This window comes from Condylura cristata, unplaced genomic scaffold (genome assembly GCF_000260355.1).
Source record: "Condylura cristata isolate star-nosed mole 26May11 unplaced genomic scaffold, ConCri1.0 scaffold00021, whole genome shotgun sequence".
Lineage (NCBI taxonomy): Eukaryota > Metazoa > Chordata > Mammalia > Eulipotyphla > Talpidae > Condylura > Condylura cristata.
The window spans coordinates 35,307,949-35,332,996 of NW_004567122.1; the positions used below are offsets into that span (position 1 = coordinate 35,307,949).

At 43.1% G+C, this 25,048-nt stretch overlaps 1 protein-coding gene across 4 annotated transcripts in view; it reads right to left on the minus strand.

Moving 5' to 3' along the window:
• Positions 1–25,048, minus strand: part of PPP2R2B (protein phosphatase 2, regulatory subunit B, beta) — a 429,967-nt gene that overhangs the window by 281,919 nt on the left and 123,000 nt on the right. Inside the window, exons 1-2 of one of the 4 annotated variants that reach the window (XM_012727843.1) lie at positions 2,543–2,774; positions 1,843–2,036 (exon numbers count right to left, since the gene is read on the minus strand). The exons of 1 other annotated variant lie outside the window; for it this stretch is intronic. In XM_012727843.1, the coding sequence (XP_012583297.1) occupies positions 1,843–1,912 (70 nt within the window). In that variant the 5' untranslated portion in view covers positions 1,913–2,036; positions 2,543–2,774. Of the gene's footprint in view, positions 1–1,842; positions 2,775–25,048 lie in introns of those variants that run through there. 2 more of the 4 variants (XM_012727844.1, XM_012727841.1) reach the window with 2 other exon arrangements.

The window sequence follows — 25,048 nt, forward strand, 5'->3', positions numbered from 1 at the left end:
AACACATGAGCCTGAGAGCAAGAGAGAAGAGAGGCTGTTTTAGAAAGGTTTTTGGACAGCCCTTTGCTGAAAACTCATTACCTGGACATTTTATCCAGAGTCATCAAGTTCTTATGAAAATATAAAATGGGAACCAAGATTAGGTAGCATCTAAGTCCCTGCAAACAATAAGGAATGGCATTTTTAACTCATTCTACAGATGATACTCCTATATACATGACCCCAACTTGCCCATCTTCCCAGCTCAGTAAGTTTCCTTTGCTGGTACTTGGAAGTACATTGCAATATAGAAGAAAATATAAACGCAGCTCTTTTCTTTGTTGTTACAAACAGAAAAAAAAGTGTCCCCCAAATGCCAACAGATTCAAGACCAACTTCTCTCTTAGATGGCAGGCTCAGATACAGCACTAATGGCAGTCTCACCCAGTAACTGAGTCAGCAACAAAGCACTCAGACTGAGAAAATCTTATGACCACATTGTTATCACCCAAATAAACAACAACAAAAACGAGTGAGTACGGTGCTTGGGATGGAAGAAGAACTGACTGAACATCTTAATCCAGAACTCAGGAAACTCTGCTTTATCTTATGTAGCACCACCGGCATGTTAGGCTTGGTGCTCTCCAATATTAATGCTAAATGGACAATGTAGCTTCAATGGCAGGAGGCATTCTTTCTATATAAAACTTCCAGAAGTTTAGAAGCTGCTACCTTGACTCCCAAACTGTCTTTTTATCTCTCCCAGCTTGAACTTTTATTGCCCCCCTCACCTGTCTCTGGTAGTCTTGATTTGAGTAATTACAGAAGATTTAGCCTGCCGAAATTTAAGGCACTCTTAGAAGAACATACCTTGCTACATTTTCCTAAAGCTCTTTACAAACATTTCCCCTTGTGGATATTGCAATGGGATAATGCAACACTTTACATGAATGTTAAGGAGAAAGGCCTACAGGTACAAAATCGAAAGGAAAAATATAAAAGTTTTGGTATTAAAAAAAATGCATGGAGGGATTCACACACAAAAGACGATTCCACCTGCTGACTCCCACCCCAAGCACTTCCCCCAAGGCTACAGTCAGGAGATGGGAAGGACTGGGTGGGGGGAGGCCATGACAATTCCACTTCTTGGCAAAGCTTAGCTTACGGAACCCTCTTGCTTTCTGCTGGCTGTTGATTCAGCAGAAACTACTGCTGCAGAATTCATAATGGTGATTTTTAAAGGCCCCACTGATGGCATCGCTCTTCGCACGTGTCAGACTCATGGCTGCCCAGAACAGTTTCCTGGCCACCTTTTTATGCCTTGTTAATGCACTTCCGAGAGGAGAGGGGCTCGCGCTTTTGCAAGGGGCCCTTTGGGTTTTGATTGTCTAAGCAGGTAACCCGGCCAGAGAGATGAACGGGCAGGAAATGAAACCATGCCCTCCCTCGCAGCCGCCCAGACACACAGCATCATTCCGCTCAGGAAGGGGAGGACCCACGATCTCTCCCGGCCCCTTCCTTTTTATCTTGCCTCAAGACCCCAGCAAACATTGGGGAAGGGAGGTCACCTGCTTTCTGGGGGTCATTTTTATTTTCCAGCCGGGAGCCCCGCCCTGAAAAGCCTAATCCCCGAGGGCCATTTTAACTCCCCTGGGCGCCGGGTCCACCTGCCGCTGAATGCCTGCTCGCCTCGCCGAGCCCGGATGGACGTGGGGCGCACTGGCTGCCGCCCCTGGGAGCCAGGTCCCCGCCCCAGCCCCGGGTCCGGAGAGTCTCGGCCACTACGCGCCCCACTGCTCGCCAAGCCCCAGATCTGCAACTTGCGCCCGGCCCGGCGGCGGCATGCGGCGGGGCTGGCGTTACCTTCGGTCGCATAGCTGTGGTCGCGCAGGAAACTGTTGTTGATTTTGCGGGTATCAATGTCCTCCTCCATTGACAGCAGGCTTACTTGCGTGGGAACCAGAAGCCGGCAGACAAGTATCCATGATCCCTCCCCGCAGCCAGTCTCACAGGAGAGGGGGGCAGGGGAGCCAGTGGGACTGCACCATGGTCCGAGCCTGAGGAGGAGACGGGGAGGCGGAGAGAAGAAAAATAAAAACCCGGCAATGGAGCTGTCACCTCCTCCACTCGGGATCTCCGAGGCTGCGGCGGCTCCTCCCGCGGTGCGCTCACTCCAGCTCCAATTCCCAACGAGGATGCTGCGCCTGCCTCCGCTGCCTCCGGTGCCAAGATGCGCGGTGCCCCGAGGGGTCTGGTCCCGCCCGCCCGCCGCCCGGAAGGCGCTCACTAGCGGGGCTGGGGAGATGCCCAACAGGTCCCCCTCGTTGGCAGCCGCTCCAAAATGCAAAAATGATCCCTCCTCCCCCTGGGAGAGCGGGCAGCCGCGACAAAATGGTGCCTTTCTGGACCCAAGCTGCGGTGGCGAGATGGCAGGGGTAGGATTCAGGCTGGCCGGGCCCGGAGGAGGGTGCAGGTCCCACGGGAGGGCGGCTCCGGCGGGCGGGGGCTAGGGAGGCCGGCGGGGAGCAGGGCTGGGCGCTGCGGCCGGCGTCAGCGCACTCACCCTCAGCCACACGCGTGCACTCGCAGCTGCCGCCGCTGCCGCCGCCGCTGCCGCCGCCGCTGCTGCGCGAGGAGGCTGGAGGCGGCTGGTGCATTAAAGACGAGGCTCCTCCCAACCGCGTCAGCAGCCCGGGGATTCTTCCCCAGCAGCGGCGGTGGCCGAGGCAGAGGCTGCGGCTGCTCTGTGCTGCAGTGGGGCGCACGCAGCCGCGAACCCGCACCTGGGCTGCCAGCAGCTCGCTGGCTGCTTCACGTGAAAAGCATCGCGGCGCTCTCCACCCTCACCCCGCCCGCGCCACGCCGCGCTTGCTCAAGCACCCAGAGCTCCTAGCTCGCTGCCTTCTCGGAACACCTGCGCTCCAGGACAGCACAGTAGGTTCCCCCGAGGTACAGCCAGGAAGTGGGCAGGAAGTCTAGATCCAGGTTCCTTTGGCTCACCCTCCAGGGATGCACGCGCTGCCTCGACGAAGTTAAAGGGCGAGGTCTGAGGTTCTAAGCCGCAGAAAGGAGAAAGTGGGGACGAGGGCGCTGCTCAGCGCCTAGTTTAACCCTCTCGACGAGCAACAGAAGGGGAGCAGCGGTCAGAACTTTCCTGCGATCAAATCTGACTTCTCCATTCCAGAATCCAAATATCTAACGGTCGCCAACTTTGTCTAGACAGGCAGAGGGAAGCAGAGGGCTGTTCTGCCTCCAGCAACACAGTCTAAAAGAGCCCCCTCCCCCCAGTCCTTTGCAAGTTGCTCTGGACAAACTGCAGCAGGCCCTCCATAGTGTTCCCTGGAAGAGATGACATTGCAGGAAGGTCCAGCATAGGCTCTCAGCCTGGAAGGTACTCTGCAACTCTGTGTCCACAGAGAGCCATTCTCCCCTGAGGGGATTTCAAAGATCCAATTAAACAAAAAAGGAGAACTGTCTTCCAACTTCAGTTAGGAGGGAAATCCACCCCCTCACACTCCATGTTTTCCCAATTGCAAATTCCCTATTTGTAAGAAAATTAGATCGTTATTGTTATGACACAACCAGATTCATTTATGAAGCAACCCAAATCACTAAAAAGCCAATTTGGAAAAGAAATTTCCCTGGTTTCCTCTTGAAAAGGTACTCATTTCCGTGGGTGTCACTGCCGGGAGAGACATCAGCAAATGTCTTGCTCAGTTAAGCTTCACAAGTTTAGCTAGATGAGCCCAGAGGGACCGTTGAGTTAATTATATACATACAATGCTTGGCTAACACAATTTAGAAAGTATTTGAAGTTCAAAAAAAAAAAAAAATAGGGAAAACAAGTCCTTAACTGAGATTGGGACATGTCCTTAGATCTCCATGTAGAATAGATGCTTCTGGCAGGTAGGAAATGGCACTGCCCCATCTTCAGGAGACAACCGCACATGGAGAAGCGTGGAAACATTCTTTCATATAATTATTTGGGGGTACTTCAGCTTTTCATAGAGTCCATTTTACTCTTAGCTGGTGGTTAAGACTTTCATACTTGTTTGATGATTTGTTCAAAATTCACTCAGAAATTTCCAGAAACTGATGAAGACCGCTGCCAGGTGACTTAACCCACTTCAGCACCAACTGCCACAGCTGCTGCTCCAGCAGGATGAGCTGCTCCAGGGCTGGGCTCCCTTTTACTCACACAGCCCAGCTTCTCTTGGAGTCTGGGATAATGGGGGAGGGGGGGGGGGGGGGAGGGAGGGTGGAACAGGAGGTTGGCAGAGGGAAAACTTGGTTCCTCTGTTTGTCAAAGTAGTAAGAAGACATCTTGCCTTTAGTTGAAATGACTTTAAGTTGCAACAAGAGACATTGGGATAGCAGTTGTGAAGTTCTTTCCCTTATCATCCTGGAACATGGAGTAGGTTGGAATAGAGCTGCATGAAGAATAAGGTAGGCCTGGGCCACTGGTCAGGCTGTGCTTCAGGAATTTTCTACTGGAACCAATGTAAAATGTCCCCTCAATAGATGGTGCTTCTAGGTTCACTAAATTTTCCCTTTCACATTGTTTGCAAATTTTCACCTGCATTTATTCAATTTACAGGCTTCTCCCCCCACCCCTCCCAACCTTCCTAAAGCACAAGGTCAGAGAAAGCAAATTAAATAGAGCTCCAGGGATTAAATAACTTTCAAGATTTTGATTTTCAAACCACTCTTCTACAGTGAGCAATAGGGAATAAAGTGGCTGGTTTTGTACACAGCAGAGGAGACACGCATGGAAGAAGCCCTATGCACCCCTGTTTGGGTATGAGGGTTATCTAGACCATTTCTCAGAAAACTCACTGAGTATCTGTCTTTTCCTCCAAAGTTTCTAGTACTTTACAAAAGCTGTTGGCAATGGTACATGTCATTCCCTACTCAGCCTCCCAGCTCAACTGTCTCTACTTCACCAAGGCTTCCCCTTTCACACGCTTGTCCCTTCCTCTGGCATCTGTCATTGTAGCTATTTTTTCTTCTTCTTGGAACCTTGCATTTTGTAATAGGTAAGGACTCATTGTCAGCCATTTATGCCATGTTTCTGATGTAGGTATCTGGCACTTATTTGTGAATGAATAAATGCTTGAATTTGTTGAGTGAGCTGTAGCATTGATTCCTAAAATGATATAGGTTCCAGGCACACAGCATTATAAATCAATATCTGCATAGACCACATTATATTCACCACCAGAAGTCCAGTCTCCATTTTATCCTGCTTGCCCATCTTTTCCCTTCCTTTCTGTTAACACTAATTTGGTCTTACAGTATAAAAGCTTATTTTTGATTCATTTAGTTCAGTGGTTTTGTTTCTTTATGTACCACATATAGTGAAACGACTGTGTGTATGACTTATTGCACTTAGCATAACACTGTCTAGATTCATCCATGTTGTTGCCAATGGCAGGATTTCATCTTTTTTAATAGCTGAGTACTGTGCGTTGTGTGTAGAGACCACATCTCCTTTATCTACCCATCTGAGGATGGACATTTAGGCTGTTTCCAACTCTTGACTATTGTGAAAAATGCTGAGATAAATATGGAACATGTATCTTGCTGAATTAATGATCTTTAGGTCATATAGGTCTACTTATATTAAAATTTTTCAACTCTCTCCCTCTCTCCCCCAATAACAAAACCTGTTGTGAACCAGGAACTTGTAGCTCCTATTCCTACTGAAATCATTGATGCGCTCCTGTTTGCATGTGTATGTATATGTGTGTATATATATGTGTGTGTATGTAGATATGTGCATATATGTATATATCTATAGATACATACATATGTATCTATGTGCACTGAAAATATTTATGAAGCACTACCAAGAGTTGTTCTAGGTATTAGACATACAACTAAATCCTCTCTTTCATGGCACTGAAATCTGTCATCTGATTTTAATAGTACATTGTCAGTCTTTTCCTCCAAAGTTAAGAACTAAGTTCTGCTACTACTCTAATCTGACTTTCTGCCACTTATTATTGTATCCTTGAGTAAGTTACAAGATTTCCCTCAGCCATGTTCTTTAAAAATCTCTACATTAGGGAGAAGACTAGTATGCACTTCATGGAGTTAGTGTGGGGATTACGTGACCTCATGTTTGGGAAAACAATATTGCTATTGCTTGTTGAGTATTATCATTCCCGCCATCAGTACTGAACACAGTTTACACATCTCCCACGTCAGCCACCAGGAGAAGACTGGAGATTCAGCAATACCGATGCATAAGAGGCATAGTCAATCTCTGCCATTATGGAATTTAGTATCTAATTTATAGTTTATGCAAAGGAGGCCACAAGCTACAAGAGGCCTTCTTGTCAGAAGTCTGAGTGGTTGACCTAATTCAGGCTTGTGCTATACACCGAAAAGGGCAATTATAAATACACAGCTTGAAATGACACACTTCCGCAGGACAGCTGCAGGACAGATTGTTAGTAACCCTGGCCACGACCCCTACCCTTCACCCCTGAATCCTCACACCCCAGTTAGCTTCGTGTTGCCCACGCTGGAATCTGCTAGGCTATCCTTTCCAATTAACACATTAAATACCTGTAATTTTATTAAAACCTTTGACCTAAGCCAGCCGGGAGTTTCTTAACATAGACTTAGGTGTCAGACAGTCCCAGTTTGTATCCCAGCTTGGGCATTTATAAATTCCATGGCCTTTGGCAAGTAATGTAACGTCTGGGAGCTTCTGTATGTACAAAATGAAAGAAAATAATAGAAGGTACTTTGCAGGATTGCTGAGGAAAATGGTTTTTTGTACATGTTTGGCTGGTGGCCTGGCTTCACTGACATGTCACTTCTCCCTCCTACAGCTGGGGTCTCCCCACCACTGTAGGAACTGGAGAGTCACCGTGTCACTCACTCATGTGAACAAAAGTGACCTAAAACCCATGCTTTACTGGATACATGAAATGTTACCACCTTGCAATTGTCCTCTATAAGCCATAGTGTCAAGATCCTAAGTACAACTGGAACGACTTATGGTTATCATCTCTTGATTTCACATTATTCTGTGCAGACCTAATCACACTTCTGCAGAGAGGGGTCATCTGGAGTCCTGCTCTAGCATCACTAAGCCCCTAATGCACAACAGTCCTTCTGGGGTAGCTTATGTGCTGACAGCCCAGAGGATAACCTCTGACCTCTGGAATTTCTAGGGAGGTTTGTGACTCCTTTTTGTGCATGTTACAACATGCGATACCATAGAGCGAGACTTCAATGTGCCATTTAACCTAAGAGAAAACAAAGCATCTTGTGCTCAAAGTCATATGTTGACTCTAGATTCTGGACTCTTAATGGATTTCACTGAGTAAAATATGCCCTCAATTATTCAAATACAACTACTTATGCAAATAAAAGCGGTTGAGCTGGAGCTGATACATTCTGGCTGTTGAGAAATGATTATGCTGCTGGTATATACCTCTTCCCAGCTCTGATTTGAGTAACAAAATCATGTTACTCGTAAAATTTCAGCTTAAGATTTGAAATCTGCCTTGGTGGGGTATTTACAGCATGTTACAAAAAAACATATAATACAGGACTTCTTTTTTTGAGTGGGTTGGTAACCATTTGCTAGCACACCAGAAGGCACCTTACTTGTTGATTTATCTTTTTATTCACTAAGCACTTAATGCACAAGTCTTTCTGTGGCAGACCCCTGCTAACTATCCCAATCATTCCACTTTCTCAAACCTAAGTCTCCCAAGCTGTGTCAAATTCCAGAACTTTCAACCATCCAACCAAGCTTCAGACATAATCTTAAATAACTCCTACAATCCTACCGTTACCATGAAGCTTTCCTCTGCCTATCAGAGGAAAGCTAATGCCTTCGTTTGATCTCTTCCAAGCTGTTTATTAAATTGCCTTGGGTGAATGTCTCTTTAAGACATTTCTACTGTTCAGGTTTCTTGGTCACCTTATTTTAGTCCTTGTTTTGCCTAAATTCAAACCAAAAATAGCCACTGGGTCTGATTTCACTGACATCTCTTCCACTTGTCTAATTAGGATATTGATGCAAGAGAACAAAAGACACAATAATCCAAGAGTTCAGATCTGATGGCCTGAGAACATTTTTGTAACTTTTCTCATTTAGTAATTCTAGGGTTATGTTGTCCTGCCCAGTGCAGTTCTAGTTTGCATTATATTTGTTAGGAGCTAGGTGAGGATTTACAAGACCAGTTTAGCAGTACTAGGGATATTGCCTAGTACCCAATTACATCTCTCAAGGTAAAATTTCAGTATACTTAAATAAGAATATGTATTAGGAAATGCATTTCAAATTTCTTTAAAATGCACCAAGCAGGGCCCTCCCTGCTGGTGCAACAGTAAGGACGCAGACTGCAAGCTGGCTGCAGCCATTTCAGTGTGAGTTCAATCCCTGGCTCCAGAGGTGACCCACATGGCGTGGCAGACCTCTTCTGACCCCCCGCTGCTCCCCTCAGCAGTGTATCTCTTCCATCAGCCTGTTCTGCTTCCCACTTTGTCTCTGGTAAATTCTCTCACTGCCCCTGCACCTCTAGCATGTACCCCAGTTCTGTATGTATAAGTAAATAAATCATAAAAAATACACTAAGCAATAACACTTTATAGAATTATCCTAAGAAAATGACCATGGATGTGGGGGAAAAATTTAGCCAAAAGTTTACTTCTCAGCAGATTGTTTATAATTGTGAAATACCTGAAACGTTCCCAAATCCAATAGTAGATCTGATTGAGAAAAATTATGATGTGTTCAGTAAGCAGGGAATTATTGACCTTTTGAAATAATCTTAGTAGTTAACAATGGCTCATCATCTATTATTTATAGGTATGGAGAGAATATTATGTATATCCTGAGGCTATACTAGGACTATCATTTAAATTTAACAGAACTTTAAGGTAATTACTTTTATTAGTACACCATTTTACTGAAGCCAAGAGATAAATAATATACCCAAAGTGTCAATAATATAGGAGCCTGGTGTTCTCTGTGCGTGTGTGTGTGTGTGTGTGTGTGTGTTGGGGTAGGTTGTGGTCACAATAGAATCTTAGAGATTTTTTCTACTTTACCCACCACTAGATTCTGATCCTTTCTAGGATCAGATTATTTTTCTCAGTTGAAAGTCACGATTATGTTGGTGAGGATGTGGCTAAACTGGATTCGCCCACACTGCTGTGTGAGTGTACAACTGTTTGCTACAAATAATTTGGTAGTTCCTCAAGATGTTAAACGGAGCTAACATGCAATCCAGAAATTTCATTTCTAGGTATATAGGTGACAGAATCAAAAGCACATATTCAACTAAAACTTGCACACAAGTAGTTACTGCATGATTCATTAGAGCCAAAAAAGTGAAAACCACCCCAAAGCACACCAGCTGATAAATGGACACATAAGGCTTGATAGTGGATTATTATTTATGAATGAATTACTGGCAGATGCTATATCATAGATGAACCTGGTAGATACCATATCATGGATGAACCTGGAAAAAGATCACAGTTCTGCATCCTGTTTATGTGACATTTTCAGAATGGGCAAACCCATACAGACAGAGAACAGATTAATGGTTGCCTGGGGCTGGGGTGAGGGGTAGGAGTGACTCCCAAAGAGCTCAGGATTTCTTTTTGGGGGTGATCAAAATGTTCTAAAGCTAGGTAAGAGCAACAGTTGGTTAACTCTTAATATACCAAATCCCATGGAATTGTGTTCTCGTTAACAAGTATAAATTTTTATGGTGTGGTGTTTCAATAAAACTGAAGATTAAACTGAAGATTCAAAAATCACTACTAGCCCTCCCAAGACTAAAACTGGACCTACCAGATGGTAGATGAGCAATTCCACTCCTGGGTATCCATCCAAAGGGCACAAATTCAAAAGGAAACCTGCACTCTCATGTATGTGGCAGCCCTATTTTCAATACATAAATAAATAGTAAATAGCACCATTTACTATTTCCAAGATATGGAAATCAGCGAAATGCCCCAGAAAAGGTGAGTGGATCAAGAAGTTGTGGTATATACACATAACGGACTACTACTGACCCATCAGAAAACATGGATGGGGCTAAAAAGGATTATGTTCAGTGAAGTGAGGCAGAAGGAGAAAGAAATACTAGATGGCTTCACTTACAAAGGATCAGACTAAGACAAACTGTAAGGCTGACTTCTGAAAGCAGACTGTAGATCTGAGGCATTCAGGAGGGGGAAGGGGAGGAGAACACAATGGACTGTGGTGGAGGATATGGGTGCTTGGTGGGGGGAGACTATGGGGACAGATCTGAGGGGAGAAATCCTAAATTGTGGAAAAATAAACAAGGGTGTTTAAAAATAAATAAATAAAAGCCTGCTATTATAAGCCACCGTTGCTTGTAGGAATATATCCTATATCCTTTAGCTATAACTGAAAGGTATCTACAAGGATATTCATGTTACAGTCTTTTTTAAAAGTCACAAAATAATATATAATGATTGGTCTTATTTTTTGGATAAAAATGTGCCTAAGCAGAGGAATATATAAAAACACTTCATGGTAGTTACATGTGGTTTTCTTTTTTTTTGTTTTGTACTTTTGTCAAAGAAAACTTAGACCAGGAATCATTTTTTCATAATTTAATTTTTTTGGGTATTTTTCCTTTGAAATTTAGGTAACGCTGATGCTAACACTATCTGCTTTAGAATAATAGATCACAGACATAGTTTTCTCCTTTTTTTTTGTTTTGTTTCTTTATATTCCATAAATGAGTGAAAGCATGAAGTATTTGTCTTTTCCCTTCTGATGTATTTCACTTAGCACCATCTTTTCCAGTTCCATCCTTTTGTCACAAATAGCTAGATTGCAAGCTTCCTCCTAGGCCAGTAGCCTTACATCGTGCACACACACCACATCACTGTTTTCTCCTCTGTCACTGGCAACAGTTTAGGCTGGTTCCCGAACTGGGCTGCTGGAAACAGTGCCACAGGGAACATACACATTGTTTTGCAAAGAAAAATTTTGAATGTTAGGTTTTGTTTTTTTTTAATGCCATAAAACATATTTAGGATGAAATCTTACAATGCAGCAATCAGAAGGCATTTTCTTCATACCTGGAAACAGATTTTAATGATGGTGCTCTGGCATAAATAGATTATCTCTGTCCATCAGAAATATTACCCAAGGCTTATTTGTAATTTTAGTATTTTCTAATTGCCACAATGTGAAAATGAGTAAACAGAAGCACGTGAAAAGACATTGATAAAGTTGTTTAATATTTAGAAAAACTGACAAAATATGAATATTTTAACAAACACATAAAATATTATACTTTAAACATATAATCAATATAAAATGTATTTATTTACTTAATATGTGTATGAAACTTGGTGTGGGTTTTACACATCTGTCATCACTCAAAAAAACCACATTTGTTAGACTCAATTACCACATGTATTTAGTGACTACAGCATAGGTATAGAGGAAGTATTCCAAAAATATGATTCTATTCACATGTCTTCAAAGAGACATTATCAATTAAGAACTTGAACCAGACGAAGCAACATTCATCTGATAAAGCTCACAATTACTTAAAGGAATACAAACCAAATATAGTATATCCACATACAGATAAAATAATAAATAATTGGATTTCCCCCAAATTAGTAATAAAATAAAAACAGATCAAGTTTTGAAAGTGCCCAGAGGCACACCATAAAACAGCACAGCAGAAAACAAGGAAGAGAAGGTTACTTAGTCACTGTAATAGTTAAATCTCCAGTAGCCCAACTGCTTAATGCGGTTTAATTCAGCGTCTATGGCCTTACTTGCAGCTAGGAGAAGCCAAGAAGCCAGATGTCACTGCCAGAAAAAGGATTTTCACAGCTGGGCATCTGGACTCTATTATGACCAGTAAAGGTAGAGAAATTTAAAGATACAGTTACAGGCATCCAACTGAGAATTATAAGAAGACTTAGATTGGATTGGAAAGCGGAACTGTAGGGTCACATGATCAGTGGGTTACCTCCGAGGGCTTACTGAATTAGAGACTCTGTTGCCTACAACATGTGTATGTCAACAACTTCACGTGTGCATTGAGCAATTTCTCTCTCCTAATATACTTTGTTCATTGATTTTTGGGGACCACTTTCTTGACTCTTCTGTGATATCAATGTTCATTCTTTCCCAGGCTGATTGCTGGCTCTTCCTTGATGCTTTGACCTCTAAAGTATACACACCCTAGAGTTCAAAGTCCTCAGTTCCACTCTCCAGTCTTAGGGCTTGCTATACACACCCTAGAGTTCAAGGGATAACAAAATCCCAAACTTCAATTTTGGGAACCTACCTCTCCCCTGACCTCTGGCCTAGTATAACCAATAGCTGACTTGATATTTCACTGGGTGTCTGTAAATCAACTCAGTCCCCAAAGTCACCCCACCATACCTGCTCCACCTCTCTGTCCCCTCATTCCTCTCCATTCCCCATCTCCTTTTCAGTCCACTGGTAAACTCCCAGCTCTTTCTTCAACCCGAATACAACCCTTCCCCCAACCCCCTGCTACCACCATGCTCCACTGCCATGTATGTCAACAAGACTGTTCCAGCAGACTCTGATGAGTCTGGGACTTCCTTCAGCTGCCACAGATCATTCTATGCAGTGGACAGAATAGTCCTTCCAACTGTGAATCACCTCACACTACCTTTCTGGTAAAAGCCCTTTGGCTTGCTGCACATTCAGAATCAACTTTCTTAAAATATTAGAAAGATTCAGGCCCTCCCTGGTGGCGCAGTGGGTTAAAGCATGGCACTGAGAAGCTAAGCCACTTCAGCATGAGTTCGGTCTCTGCCTCAGAGGTGACCCACATGGCATGGCAGACCTCTCATGACCCACCTGCTGGTCCCCTCAGCAGTGTACCTCGTCAGTCTGCCTGTTCTGCTCCCCACTTTGTCTCTGGTGAATCCTCTCACCACCCCTGCACCACTGGCCTGTACCCCAGCTCTGCATGCATAAATAAATCTTTTTTAAAATATAGAAAGATTCCATGCTCACTGAGAGTTCATCTTCCCCTTATACCTTCACGTTCTGCTACTTTCTCGTCTTCGGAAGGGACCCTCTAAGTCTAGGTGTGCTGGGACGTTGCAGGACATGTTGCAAGAGAAATGCAGCCCACCACGTGGGAAAGCATCTCGTTAAGTTCCAAGTGCAATGCAAGCAGGGCTGACACCTGCACTGTTACTATTCCAGTAGGTGAGTCTCAGAAGTAGAATCCAAGAACTAGATGGACCTTGAACTTGTAAGTCTGTCTATCTTTTAAAATGCAATAAATATGTATGGAAAAACACAGAGTAAAAATAATTACATTAAAGATACCTCAAATAGATGTCTCTGTAATTTCCATTTGGCATCTGACAGCACTACAAAGGTCAACAAAGCCTGATAACCAAGCTTCATGAATTTACATCTGACAAGTAGCATAGAGCCATCGAGCATATCTCCTTTTTTTTTTTTAAAGATTTATTTATTCATATAGAGCTGGGGTACAGGCCAGAGATGCAGAGGGTGAGAGGATTCACTAGAGACAGTGGGGAGCAGAACAGGCAGATCGACGAAGTGCATTGCTGAGGGGAGCACCGGGCAGGTCAGGAGAGGTCTGCCGCGCCATGTGGTCACCTCCGGGGTAGGTGGGAATCGAACTCATGTGGAAGTGGCTTTAGCTTCTTAGTGCAGTGCTGTAACCCGCTGCGCCACCAGGGAGGGCCCAGAGCATAGCTCCTTTTGAGAACTCTCCCTGCCTGCCCCCACTCCCCGCCAAAATAAAAACACTATGGAGAACACTTCCACACTTTCAACTTTCAAGTGTTGACTCATCCTATTTAATGGATAGGAAATGGCAAAATGTGGAGCAAGTGGGAGTAAAGGCTCTAGGGTAAAGACAGGTTTAAATTTCAATGTAAGATTAGAATTCCACCCCCTCCCAGGCATATTCCTGTATAGAGATTGATAAGAAACACCAATATGTAGTTCTTGATAGTGTGAGACTTCCCAGTCAAGTGTTAACATTGGTTGAAGGCATGGCTTTTGAAAGTCAGACTGGATTCAAATCTTGACTCATATCTCCCAGCAGTGTGATCTGGGGCAATTTACTTAATCACACGGTGCTTTGATTTCATTTGTAAACTACAGAGAACAACACAGGGTTATTATAAAATGAGTTAATATATATAAAAAACATCTAAAACAGCCTATGGTACAAAAAGACACCAATCAATTGTGTGACCACTGCACCCTCATTACCCCAGAGAGATTCACTTTTATAGTTTTCATTTTTGATCTTTTTGATTAATCAGCTTCTTTAAATTATTTTTTGTTTTTGCTAACTAACAACAATATTTCACTACAATGGGATATCCAGCTGTCCATATCAGTGTGCACATAACAGAGGCAAATGTTCATTTAGCACCAACATTTGTTACCTGTATGCTACTAGCTTAGCTCTAACCGTTTTTTTAGGGACTGCCAACGAGTTATAATTTGAGTGCAGAGTTAATGCTAAAACATATGTGCAAAAAAGAGGCTTACCAAGTGTGGATTAAAGCCTGAATGAGGATCAACTACATAATTTGTGGGGTTGAATCCATATAAAGTCATGGGGCCATCCACAGAGTGGAAGAACATACTTGCACACCATGCACCTGTCAAGACCTACAAAGAGCTCCGACAACTTAACAAACAGAAGACAACCCCATCAGAAAATGGGCAGAAGTGCTAAATAAGCGCATCTCCAAAGATAAGCAAATGGCCAACAGACACATGAAAAAATGTTCATCATCACAGAAATGCAAATCAGAACAATACACCTGTGAGAATCATCTACATTAAAAACAAACAAAAAATGAAAAACAAATGCTGACAAGGATGTGGAGAAAAATAAACCATCTCAATTGTTATTGGGAATACAGACTGGTCCAACCCCTGTGGAAAACTGTGGAAGTCCCTCAAAAGAATAAAAATGGGTCTGCAGTAATTTGCTTCCTGGGTATCTACCCAAAGAACACAAAGACACTAATTTGAAAGGAAGGCTGCACTCCTGTGCCTGCTGCAACACTGTTTACAACAGCCAAGATATGGATGGAAGCCACCTCATGCTCCCTAATATCTTCCCTGACATTCCTGGTGACCAATTGGTCTACTTCCAATACTGCTAGATCTATGGAACATAAAATAACACTGAACAAATTTGTGGCACGTATTTAGTTCTTAGTACTGTAGAAACCCTACAAGTAAAATATGCCTGCTTCCTGAATAAAGACACATACTGAGAAGGAATTTGCTCCTCCTCCTATTTTTTGAGTGGTGCCCAAACTTCCTACCCCAGTGACTCAACAGACACTTAAACATTTTCCCCTTTACCCTCCATTTAGTCTGGTTCCAAGTCCCATAAATGCCAGATTCCTAAAAATTTTTTTAAAGATTTATTTATATGTGCATACAGAACTGGGGTACAGGTCAGAGGCTCAGGGGCAGTGAGAAGCTTCACCAGAGACAGAGTGGGGAGCAGAACAGGCAGATCGACGAAGTACACTGCTGAGGGAAGCAGTGGGCGGGTCAGGAGAGGTCTGCCATGCCATGTGGTTACCTCCAGGGCAGGTGGGGATCGAACTCATGCGAAAGTGGCCTTAGATTCTCAGTACTGTGCTTTAACCCACTGCGCCACCAGGGAGGGCCCCAGATTCCTAACAATTTTAAAATCTACCTCTAGACTTTATAACTAAAATTTCCTGCACTGCTGGTGGGAATGCAAACTAGTACAACCACTATGGAAAACTGTTTGGAGGTTTCTCAAACTGCTAAAAGTGGGGCTTCCATATGACTCAGCAATCCTACCCCTAGGTATCTACCCAAAAGACACAACAACACTGATTCAAAAAGATGCCTGCACCGCCATGTTTATTACTGCTTTATTTACAATTGGAAAGACATAGAAACAACCCAAATGCCCAAAAGTAGATGACTGGATTAAAAAGATATGGTGCATATACACAAGGAATATTACTCAGCAGCCAAAAATGATAAACTCATGCCTGTTGCAGCAACATGGATGGAGCTAGAAGGGATCATGCTTAGTGAAATAATCCAGAAAGAAAGAGAAAAATACCGGATGGTCTCACTCATAGCAGGAGCATAAAGGACCAGTGGGGGAAATAATAATAATGAACAACTATAGAGCAGAGACATTTTACGGGGCTGGAATGGGGAATGGGATCAAAAATGGGTGAGGGAACCATGCACAGACTATGGTGATGGCACACAGGTGAACTGGTGATGGGAAGTCCATGGGGATTACAATTGAGATGGGAAAAGGCACAAAATGATGTAAGAAAAAATTGAAAAATATTCGCCTTGCTCCAATCTTCTTCTCAATAACCTATGAGCCTTCTGAATACAGGCCAAGTTTGGTGACCCCATAGCACTTGGGTACCTTTTTCTCTTTCCTGTGAGATTTTTGGGACCAGGGGCTGTGGTCTTCCACCCTGTTCATCTGTACCTAGCATAGCGCCTCCCACAGGAAAATGACAAGGGGCAGACATTTGTTTGCTGTCTCAATAATCAAAGGATGGATAAGTAAGTGAATGATAGCAAAAACATAAAGAGTAGGGCCTCGCTGGTGGTGCAAGGGTTGAGTCTCAGCACTATGAAGCTATCCGCAGCCACTTTACCATGAGTTCGATCCCCGGCCAGGAAGCTGACCCACATGGCGCGGCAGACCTCCGCTGTATTCTCCTCTGCTCCTCCAGCAGTGTATTTCATAAGTCTGCCTGTTCTGCTTCCCATTCTGTCTCTGGTGAATCCTCTTTACCACCTGTACCTCTGGCCTACACCTCAGCTCTTGTATGCTTAAAAATAAATCTTTTAACAAAAAAATCATAAAGGGTAAGTAAGAGTATGACAAGAGAAGCCACTGGAGCTTTACCTCACATATCTGCTGGCTTTTGTCATCTCTATCAATACACATTGTCCTTTCAGTTCTCACAAAGCACCCTGTTGTCCAACTGCAGGACCTTTGCATCTGCCTGGAATGTTATTTTCTCTTCCACTTACGGTGAATACCTCTTTCCCCCTTATAATTCAGATTAGTCTTCCTTTCAGCAGGGAAGGAGGCTCACCTGTGCAGACAACTCAGTCCTCCATCACCTCCCACCAATCTTTAACACGAGCGCACCTCCTCCTCCCCGCTCACCCCAATGTGGTTCTCTACCCATGTCTGACTACCCAGTACCCATTTCCATCAGTAGGCAGTAAACTCGAGAGGTGAGAATCATGTCTGGTTTCTTCACCATCGGATTCCCAGCACCCAAGCACAGGGTCTGACAAACAAATTTGCTAAGTGATGCATGAATTAAAAATTCAGCATCTCATCAGCAGCAGTATGTTTGGTTCATTTTAGTGCTGTGGAGAGAGGAGGGCTCCATAAGTAATAGTTTATGTTAAACAAAAGGCTAGAAGTGATTTTCTTTCCCCAGTTTATAAAACAATTGTAAACAAGTAGACTTGAAATAAATTCATTCTTAGGAGTTCAGCAATATTTGTATATTTATATACTGCCTGTGTTTATGGCTTTTCTGGAAACAATGTGAATGTCATCAATGGAATCCCACATGTCCAGAACCTAAATGCTACCTTGTTAGATAAATAAAGAGCTGCAAATCTCCATTTGGACAAGAAAGGACAATAGCTTTGATTCATAGATGCTTTAACACACACACACCTGAGAGTCATCAAAACCTGTCAAATCATAGGTTAGTCAGTGATTGAAATGGCAAAAGAAACAGTCACAAAGAGTCATTCCTGTGTCAATTTATTGCAGCTAAATATTGACAAGGTGGTGCCCTGGCTCACTTTTCTGATATTCTCAAGCCTGAGCACATTGGAATGAGCTGGAACAAAAGCTTAGGGACTGAGACACGTTAAAGGCAACTTGAACTTGCTGATTTACACAACCTTTGATATATCTGTGATTTTTCCACAAATCTTCAAAAAGATGGAAAACAATAGCATTATAAAGGTTGTTTATCTCAGTCAAAGCCAGGGCCATGTCTACTGAAAGTAGGCTTTGTGCTTATTTCTTGCTAGACACAAAATGGCTCTATCTCATAACCACCCAGAAAGGAGGGTATCAGGAGTACCACTTTGTGAGGCATCTGAGACTCAGAGCAACCATCTTAGAGGAAGCAAAGTGGGGCAGGTGGGGTTTTGGACCCAGCTTTACCTTAACTCCTAAATCCTACCCAATTATTTCATAGTGTTTCTGCTTACATATCCCATGGAAATTTCTGTTCTGGATTTCGTACCCAGTAAGTATCTGTCAAAGAAACAGAGCTATAACTCTCAACACTCTGCGAAAGGAACACCGAAACTGTCAAAAGATTTTTCTTACACACAAAAAATGTGCACTTTAAATTGTCCTATGATGTTGAAAACTTACGTAATTATAAGTCTTTGGAGCTTAAGTTGTTTACATTTTTCAGTCCATTTATGTGGTTTTTTTTTTTTTTTTGGTGATTCACTTCTCTATTACTCAGAACATTGTACACCTACACATTAAATAAAATTGAAAATACCAAGATTTAAAGGCAGAAGAAGGAGTTGTCAGTACCTGAAAACAGAGAAACTCAGTATAAATGGAGGGAAGCAGAGGCTTGAAATGTCAAAGATGATAGCTTTTCTACCTTAAAACAAGGATCCAGAATATAGAAGTACATCAACGAAGAGACACAGGCTTAGCCTCCCAGACAGAGGACAACTAGGAAATCAGGTAATGGTGAACTGAGTTGACATCATCTCATTTTTCCCAAGATCTCTTTAAAGTAAGGGAGACAAAGATGATGATACCCCTAACAAGGAAGGGGCTCTGTGGGGCACCATTTAGTGAACAATGGGCTTCCTGTGTTTCTGGGGGAAAAAAGTAGATGGGAGATGCTCACATGGAGCCCAAGAGAGTGCCTGCTGCCCCTGCAGAAATCTGCAGAGACTGGGACTTAGGAATCCTCAAAATGAAATGGGGGGGGAGGGGCTAAAATAAAATCTACAGGGTAAAATATCAATTTACTTGCTCATCATCCTCCCTGCTCTGCACCTCCCCCCACCCCAGCTAGGAGAATTAGGGAAGGCTCTTCCCTTTGAGTGAAATATTTAAAAAGGCTGAGGTGGACTAAGGTGCCAAGAGTTGGGGAGGGGGGGTGTTCTCCAAGCGAAGGGCTGTGTGTCTGGCAAGTAGGGATCCAAAGTGCAAGGCCATCTCATCCCTCCCCACCTCAGCTCAGTCCCCAAAATCACCAGTGGGTGTTAAGTCCCGTTCATGTTCATTCAGCTGTTCCACTGATTCATTCTCACACATGAATGAGCAATGCTTATCAAGTAAACTCTGTAATATAAGGGGGAAAAAAATCCAGATAAACCTAAAAACATACCGGGGAAGATAAGCTTTTAGCAACAAAAATAAATCAGAATGCAGAAATATATACAAGAGAATAAGATTGCTGATCAAGAGTAAGGTGTATTTTTTTTAAAGATTTATTTATTTATTCATACAGAACTGGGGTACAGGCCAGAAATGTGGAGGGTGAGAGGATTCACCAGGGACAGAGTGGGGAGCAGAACAGGCAGATTGACGGAAGTACACTACTGAGGGGAGCAGTGGGCGGGTCAGGAGAGGTCTGCCACGCCATGTGGATCTCCTGTAGGGCAGGCAGGGATCGAACTCATGCAGAAGTGGCTTAAGCTTCTTTTGCAGTGCATTAACCCACTGCGTCACCAGGGAGGGCTCAGAATAAGGCGTTATTTAAAAAAAGAAGGAACTCATATAATGCGATAGTGAAAGGGAAAGGGATAAGGCAATCTCATGAAATTAAAAAATAATGGCCAATTTGCTAGATGTAATTAGAAAACTAAAGGCCATAATCTAGTAAATGGACTAAAGGAACAGAACAGAGACCTCAGAAATAAATACATGCATATATGAAATTTTTCCAAAGGTGCCCAAAAAGCACAATAGGGAAAGAATAGTTTTTTGATAAATGGTGTTAGAAAAACTGGATGGTCACATGCAAAAGCATGAAACTGTACCCATATCCAGCACCCTATGCTAAAAATAACTAAAACATGGATTCAAGACTTATAAGTAAGACTTAAAAATATAAAATTCCCAGGAGATAACCCAGGGTAAATACTTCTTAACCTTGACCTGGACAATCATTTTTTAGATATGTTACTTAGGTAGCACAAGCAATAAACATACATAAATGGGACTATATCAAACCAAAGGTTTATGCACAGCTAAGGAAACAAACCAAATGGAGAGGCAGCTCACAGCGGGGAGACAATATTTGTAAACAGTATGTATCACTTAAGGGGCTAGTATCCAAAATATAGAAGGAACTCATATCACTCGACAGTGAGTTAACAACAAATAGTACAATTGAAAATGAGTGAAGTACCTGAACATTTTTCAAGACAACATTCAACTGGACAACAAAAACATTAAAAATGTTTAACATTGCCAAAAATCCAAGAGAGTCATGTCAAAACTACATGGGATGTCTCCTCATCCCTGAAAAGACAGCTATCACCAAAAAATCAAGACAACTATTGGTGAGAATGTAGAGAAAAGGATACTCCTATGAAATTTCAGATCACCAAGGATAAAGAATTTGAAAGTTGGGCCCTCCCTAGTGGTGCAACATGTTAAAGCGCAGCACTGTGAAGCTAGTCAGTCACTTCTGCAGTTCGATCCCCACCCCGGAGGTGACCACATGGCGCGGCATATCTCTCTTGACCCACCCGCAGCTCCCCTCAGCAGTGTACTTCATCAGTTGGCCTGTTCTGCTCCCCACTCTGTGTCTGGTGAAGCCTCTCACCGCCCCTGAGCCTCTGGCCTGTACCCCAGTTCTATATGCATAAATAAGCAAATCTTTACAAAAAAAATGAGTCTCAAAGTTTTCTGGAAGAAAACACAGGCAATCTATACGGTGGTGACTTGAAGAATGTCATGGAGGATTTAATTTCATCAACAGTCACTAAAGTATAATGGAACAACTACAAAATTTCCAGAGAGGACAACTTGTTTTCAAGTTGTGTTTTATTGAGGTAACTTTGCTTGAGACAAGAAGGTTACTGAGACAAGTAAAAGACAGAATTCAATGACAAATGCTTGCTGTTCCCACAGGCTGGTAAACAAGAGATTAGACAAACCTGAGGAGTCTAAGCCTGGACATCTGTGGCCATAAATTTCCTTGGCCCATTGTAACTCATTTCCCCCAGCCCTGGCATTTGTGGACTGTTTCCACAGCTGCCATGAAAAAAGGAGTTCAGACTCTGTAAGAAGAGTCACAGAACTTGAGGCTGGACTGGTTCAAACTGGAGCTGGTAGGCTCCAGTTTGATCAAATATGATCGGAGAGCATCAGAGAACTGTGTGACCACCAAGCTCAGCGGAATGTGCTCACAGCCAGAAACCACGAATGGACACAATTGGTGGGATAAATGGACTTTAGCCAAGTCCACTCTCCTTGCTTTCCCAGCCCACAAAGTTTAATTCACAAACCCCAATCCTAACGGCAGTATAGTCCCCGAGCCCTGACACCTTGGAGAGTCTCTCCTATCTAGAGAGATCTCCTCAGACTTTCCTTGTCCATCCACTCATCCATGAGTTCTCTTTTCTTGCCTGTCCACTCATCCGTAAACACTGGCTTATTGCCTGCTCTCAGCTGTGTCTGTGGAGTCCAGTTTTCAGTTTTGACCAAAGGGTCTCAAGAGCATTTTCCTGACCTTGGGAGCATGGCCCCACGTCTATGCTTCTGATTCTTGGTAGGCAGAGCAGTGGATAGTGGCTGGTTTGCTCCCATTTCATCCTCCTATGTTGCTGGAGGGTGAGATGGAACTGAAGGACTCCAGGCCTGTCTCTTGCCTGGTGGTATTTTTATAGCACTGTAAGTGATTAAGAGGTATAGGGTCATCCCCTGACCCTATAGAGAGAACGATGTTCAAAGAAGAATACTGTATATGACTGAATGCCTGAAAACTCTAAAATTTATTAAGCTACATCATTCTTTTGCTGGATAGCTTACTGGAAATACTGATATTCCTTTAAGAGAAAGATTACCTTGACTATTTACAGCGAGTTCTGTCACAGTGAGGTCGACCCAATGAATCAAAAAAAATGAGTCAAAACTACCTGAGCCAGCTTGCTATTCTTCCAGAGTATATCACTGGCTTTGCACACACACAGGGGGACTAGCTTAGAGGGTAAAGAAGCTGCAGTGTGGAACCAGCGAGAATCATCCATTACTGGAACCTTGGAGCAAGGAGGCGGCAGAGGCCATCTATAAAGATCTTTGCATCATTGCTGCTACCTGGCAACTTTCAGAGGTTCTTGTTCCAGCTGACAGCATGTGTGAGATTTCAAAGCTCAGGCAATGTCGCAATCAAATATGATCAAGAATTGCCCATTAAAGATCACATGCTTATGGGCACAATCTTAAAGTAGCAGTCCAAATGAATTCAAGGTGAAGCACAGACTCCCCTACATTTTATTTCAAGAATATTGAGACATCATCGTCATTAGATTAGCTTTACAAGTACCTTGAGAGCTCTTTCACAATAAAACACTGTTTTTCAAATTACATGACTTTAGAGTCTATGTGTGTTAAGAATCCAGTGATTCTTTCTCTGCTATTGATAAAGGTTTGTGTTTTCCAGTTGGTGAATGTGTTGACCAAAACCAGCACTGTGAAACTTTATTTTTCCCTAGGTTTCTTTATTTTTATTTATTTGTGCACACAAGAAGTGGGGTATAGGCCAGAGGTGCAGGGGATGGAGAGAGGGTTTACCAGAGACAAAGTGGGGAGCAGAACATGTGGATTGACTGAAATACACTGCTGAGGGGAGCAGCAGGAGAGACAGGAGAGGTCTGCTGTACCATGTGGGTTAGCTCCCTAGCCAGGGATCAAACTTGTGTTGCAGTGGCTGAAGATAGCTTCACAGTGCTGAGATTTAAACCTGTGGGCCACTAGGGAGGCCCTTTCCCCAGTTTTAAACACATATAGACCACAAGAAGAGACCTGCTTGTTAACATGTTAGCACCCCATGACATGAAATCAACAGATTTAAAACAGATGTTTAAGAAACAACAGTTGTATTTCCTGATCCTTTCAGGAAATTATAATAACTTTTCCCAAAAGTAGAATGCTTAAGGCCTGCCAGGCAAGCATGACTTGGATAGTGGAACCTGATACCTTTCCCAGCAGCAGAATGCACATGTGAGTGGCCCAGAGAAGAGGCGGTTGCTGTCCACCATGAAAGCAAACCCTCCCCTGAACATAATACAATCTCTACTCGACCTAAACATGCTAGCATGGCCCAATATAGTGCATTTCCCTGGGGACCAGATGACCCAGGCAGCTTGTGGGCTTCTGGATGTGGCCGGCAGAGACACTTCCTATAGAGGAGTTATTATATCCAAAAGCAGAGGAGGTGGGACAACAGTGAGCACAGACAAGGAAAAACAACAGTAAACTGCAGTTCCTCCAGCGTGAGCTCACAATTTAATCTTCCTCAAAGGCCAAACTCTCAGTTTCACTCAACAATTCTTTTCATGTTTCACATGAACAATAACGATAACAATGTTTTAATACAAATCACTGAGCCTCCTATAGAAAAGGTGTCTAATGGAACGAAGAATCTACAGATTTAATTACAGCAGTCATACGTTGAAATATACAGAAATATTTCTGTACACTTACATTATTTTGGCAAAGGAGATCAAGGACAGAGACAGAAAGCCTGTTGGGCAAGATCTTACACCCATAATTGTTATAAAATATGGATCCTTTGGCCTTTGCTACAGAGTTTTGCAAAATGAAATCTAAGACATCATCCCAATCCTTGTTACCAAAACAAAAGTCTGGGAGATCTTGTGTGATTCTGTGATACTTTTTCTGAGAAAAAGAAAAACTGTAAAATGTAAAAATGAAATCTGGTTTCCCCTTATTTTGTTTTGTAAGTAAGGCATACATCTTTCCACACTGCTAAAGTGGCCAGGTCAGGGGAAAAATAGGCCCCTGCAGGCTTTGAGGTGTCACATCCCTCCATCTGAGTCACACCGCTCAGTCTCCCCTTGGTGCAGCCAGCAGAACCATGATTCTGAACTGCAGACCTGATTTCCCTCCATTTCTGGGCTCTGTCTCTATGTTCATTTAGCTCATATCTATTTCTTATAAAACAAATAAGCTTTTTCCCTGAGACCTTCCCTAAGCAATGTCAACAAGGATGAATGAGATACAAGGTCTCTTACCTTAAGAAACATTCAATCTATGAAGATCATGACCAGGATCTGATGAGCGCAAAGAATACAGGGAGACAAAGACTCACTTGGGTAGAATGACCCGGGAAGGGCTCTCAAGGATGTAACCTTTCAGCTGATCAAAGGATCCAGCTTCAAGGAAGGCTGGTGTGGTGGGTGGTGTTATGTGAACGGAATATTTCTGCAGATAGCCCAAGGTGCGAAGCAGCTTGGCAAGGTCAAAGAACTGAAATACTGGCCCAAAGTTTAAGTGAAAGGGAGGATAGCCCATGATGGAATTGGAAAGGCAACTAGAATCATCATGCGTTGGACCCATAGGCTATTGTAAGAAGTGAGAATAAAACCCAAGGTGTTGAAGACTGTCTGAAGGGCAAGGCACGGGGCATGGGCAGGGAGGGGGTGTGTGGGCACAGGGCACTTGTCTACTTAAAACTCTCTCACCGGCAGGATCACGGCATCTAAACCAACAGGTACAGTCACCTTCCTTGTCTCTGCTTCCTCCCTTTCTAATATTTACTGAGAATCAACTCTTCCTTAAAACACTTCCTGGGCCTCTGCTTTAGCCACATGACAAAATAAAGCTATATAGACTTTGTAATTTCTCTGCTTCACATTGAGTCAGCAAACTCATCCTACAAACTTTACAGCCAACATTAATTCTTTCTGATTCAAGGCATTTATGATTGGTCATTTAAGAGGAATAACCTTAGCAATGACTCCACTGCTCTCAAC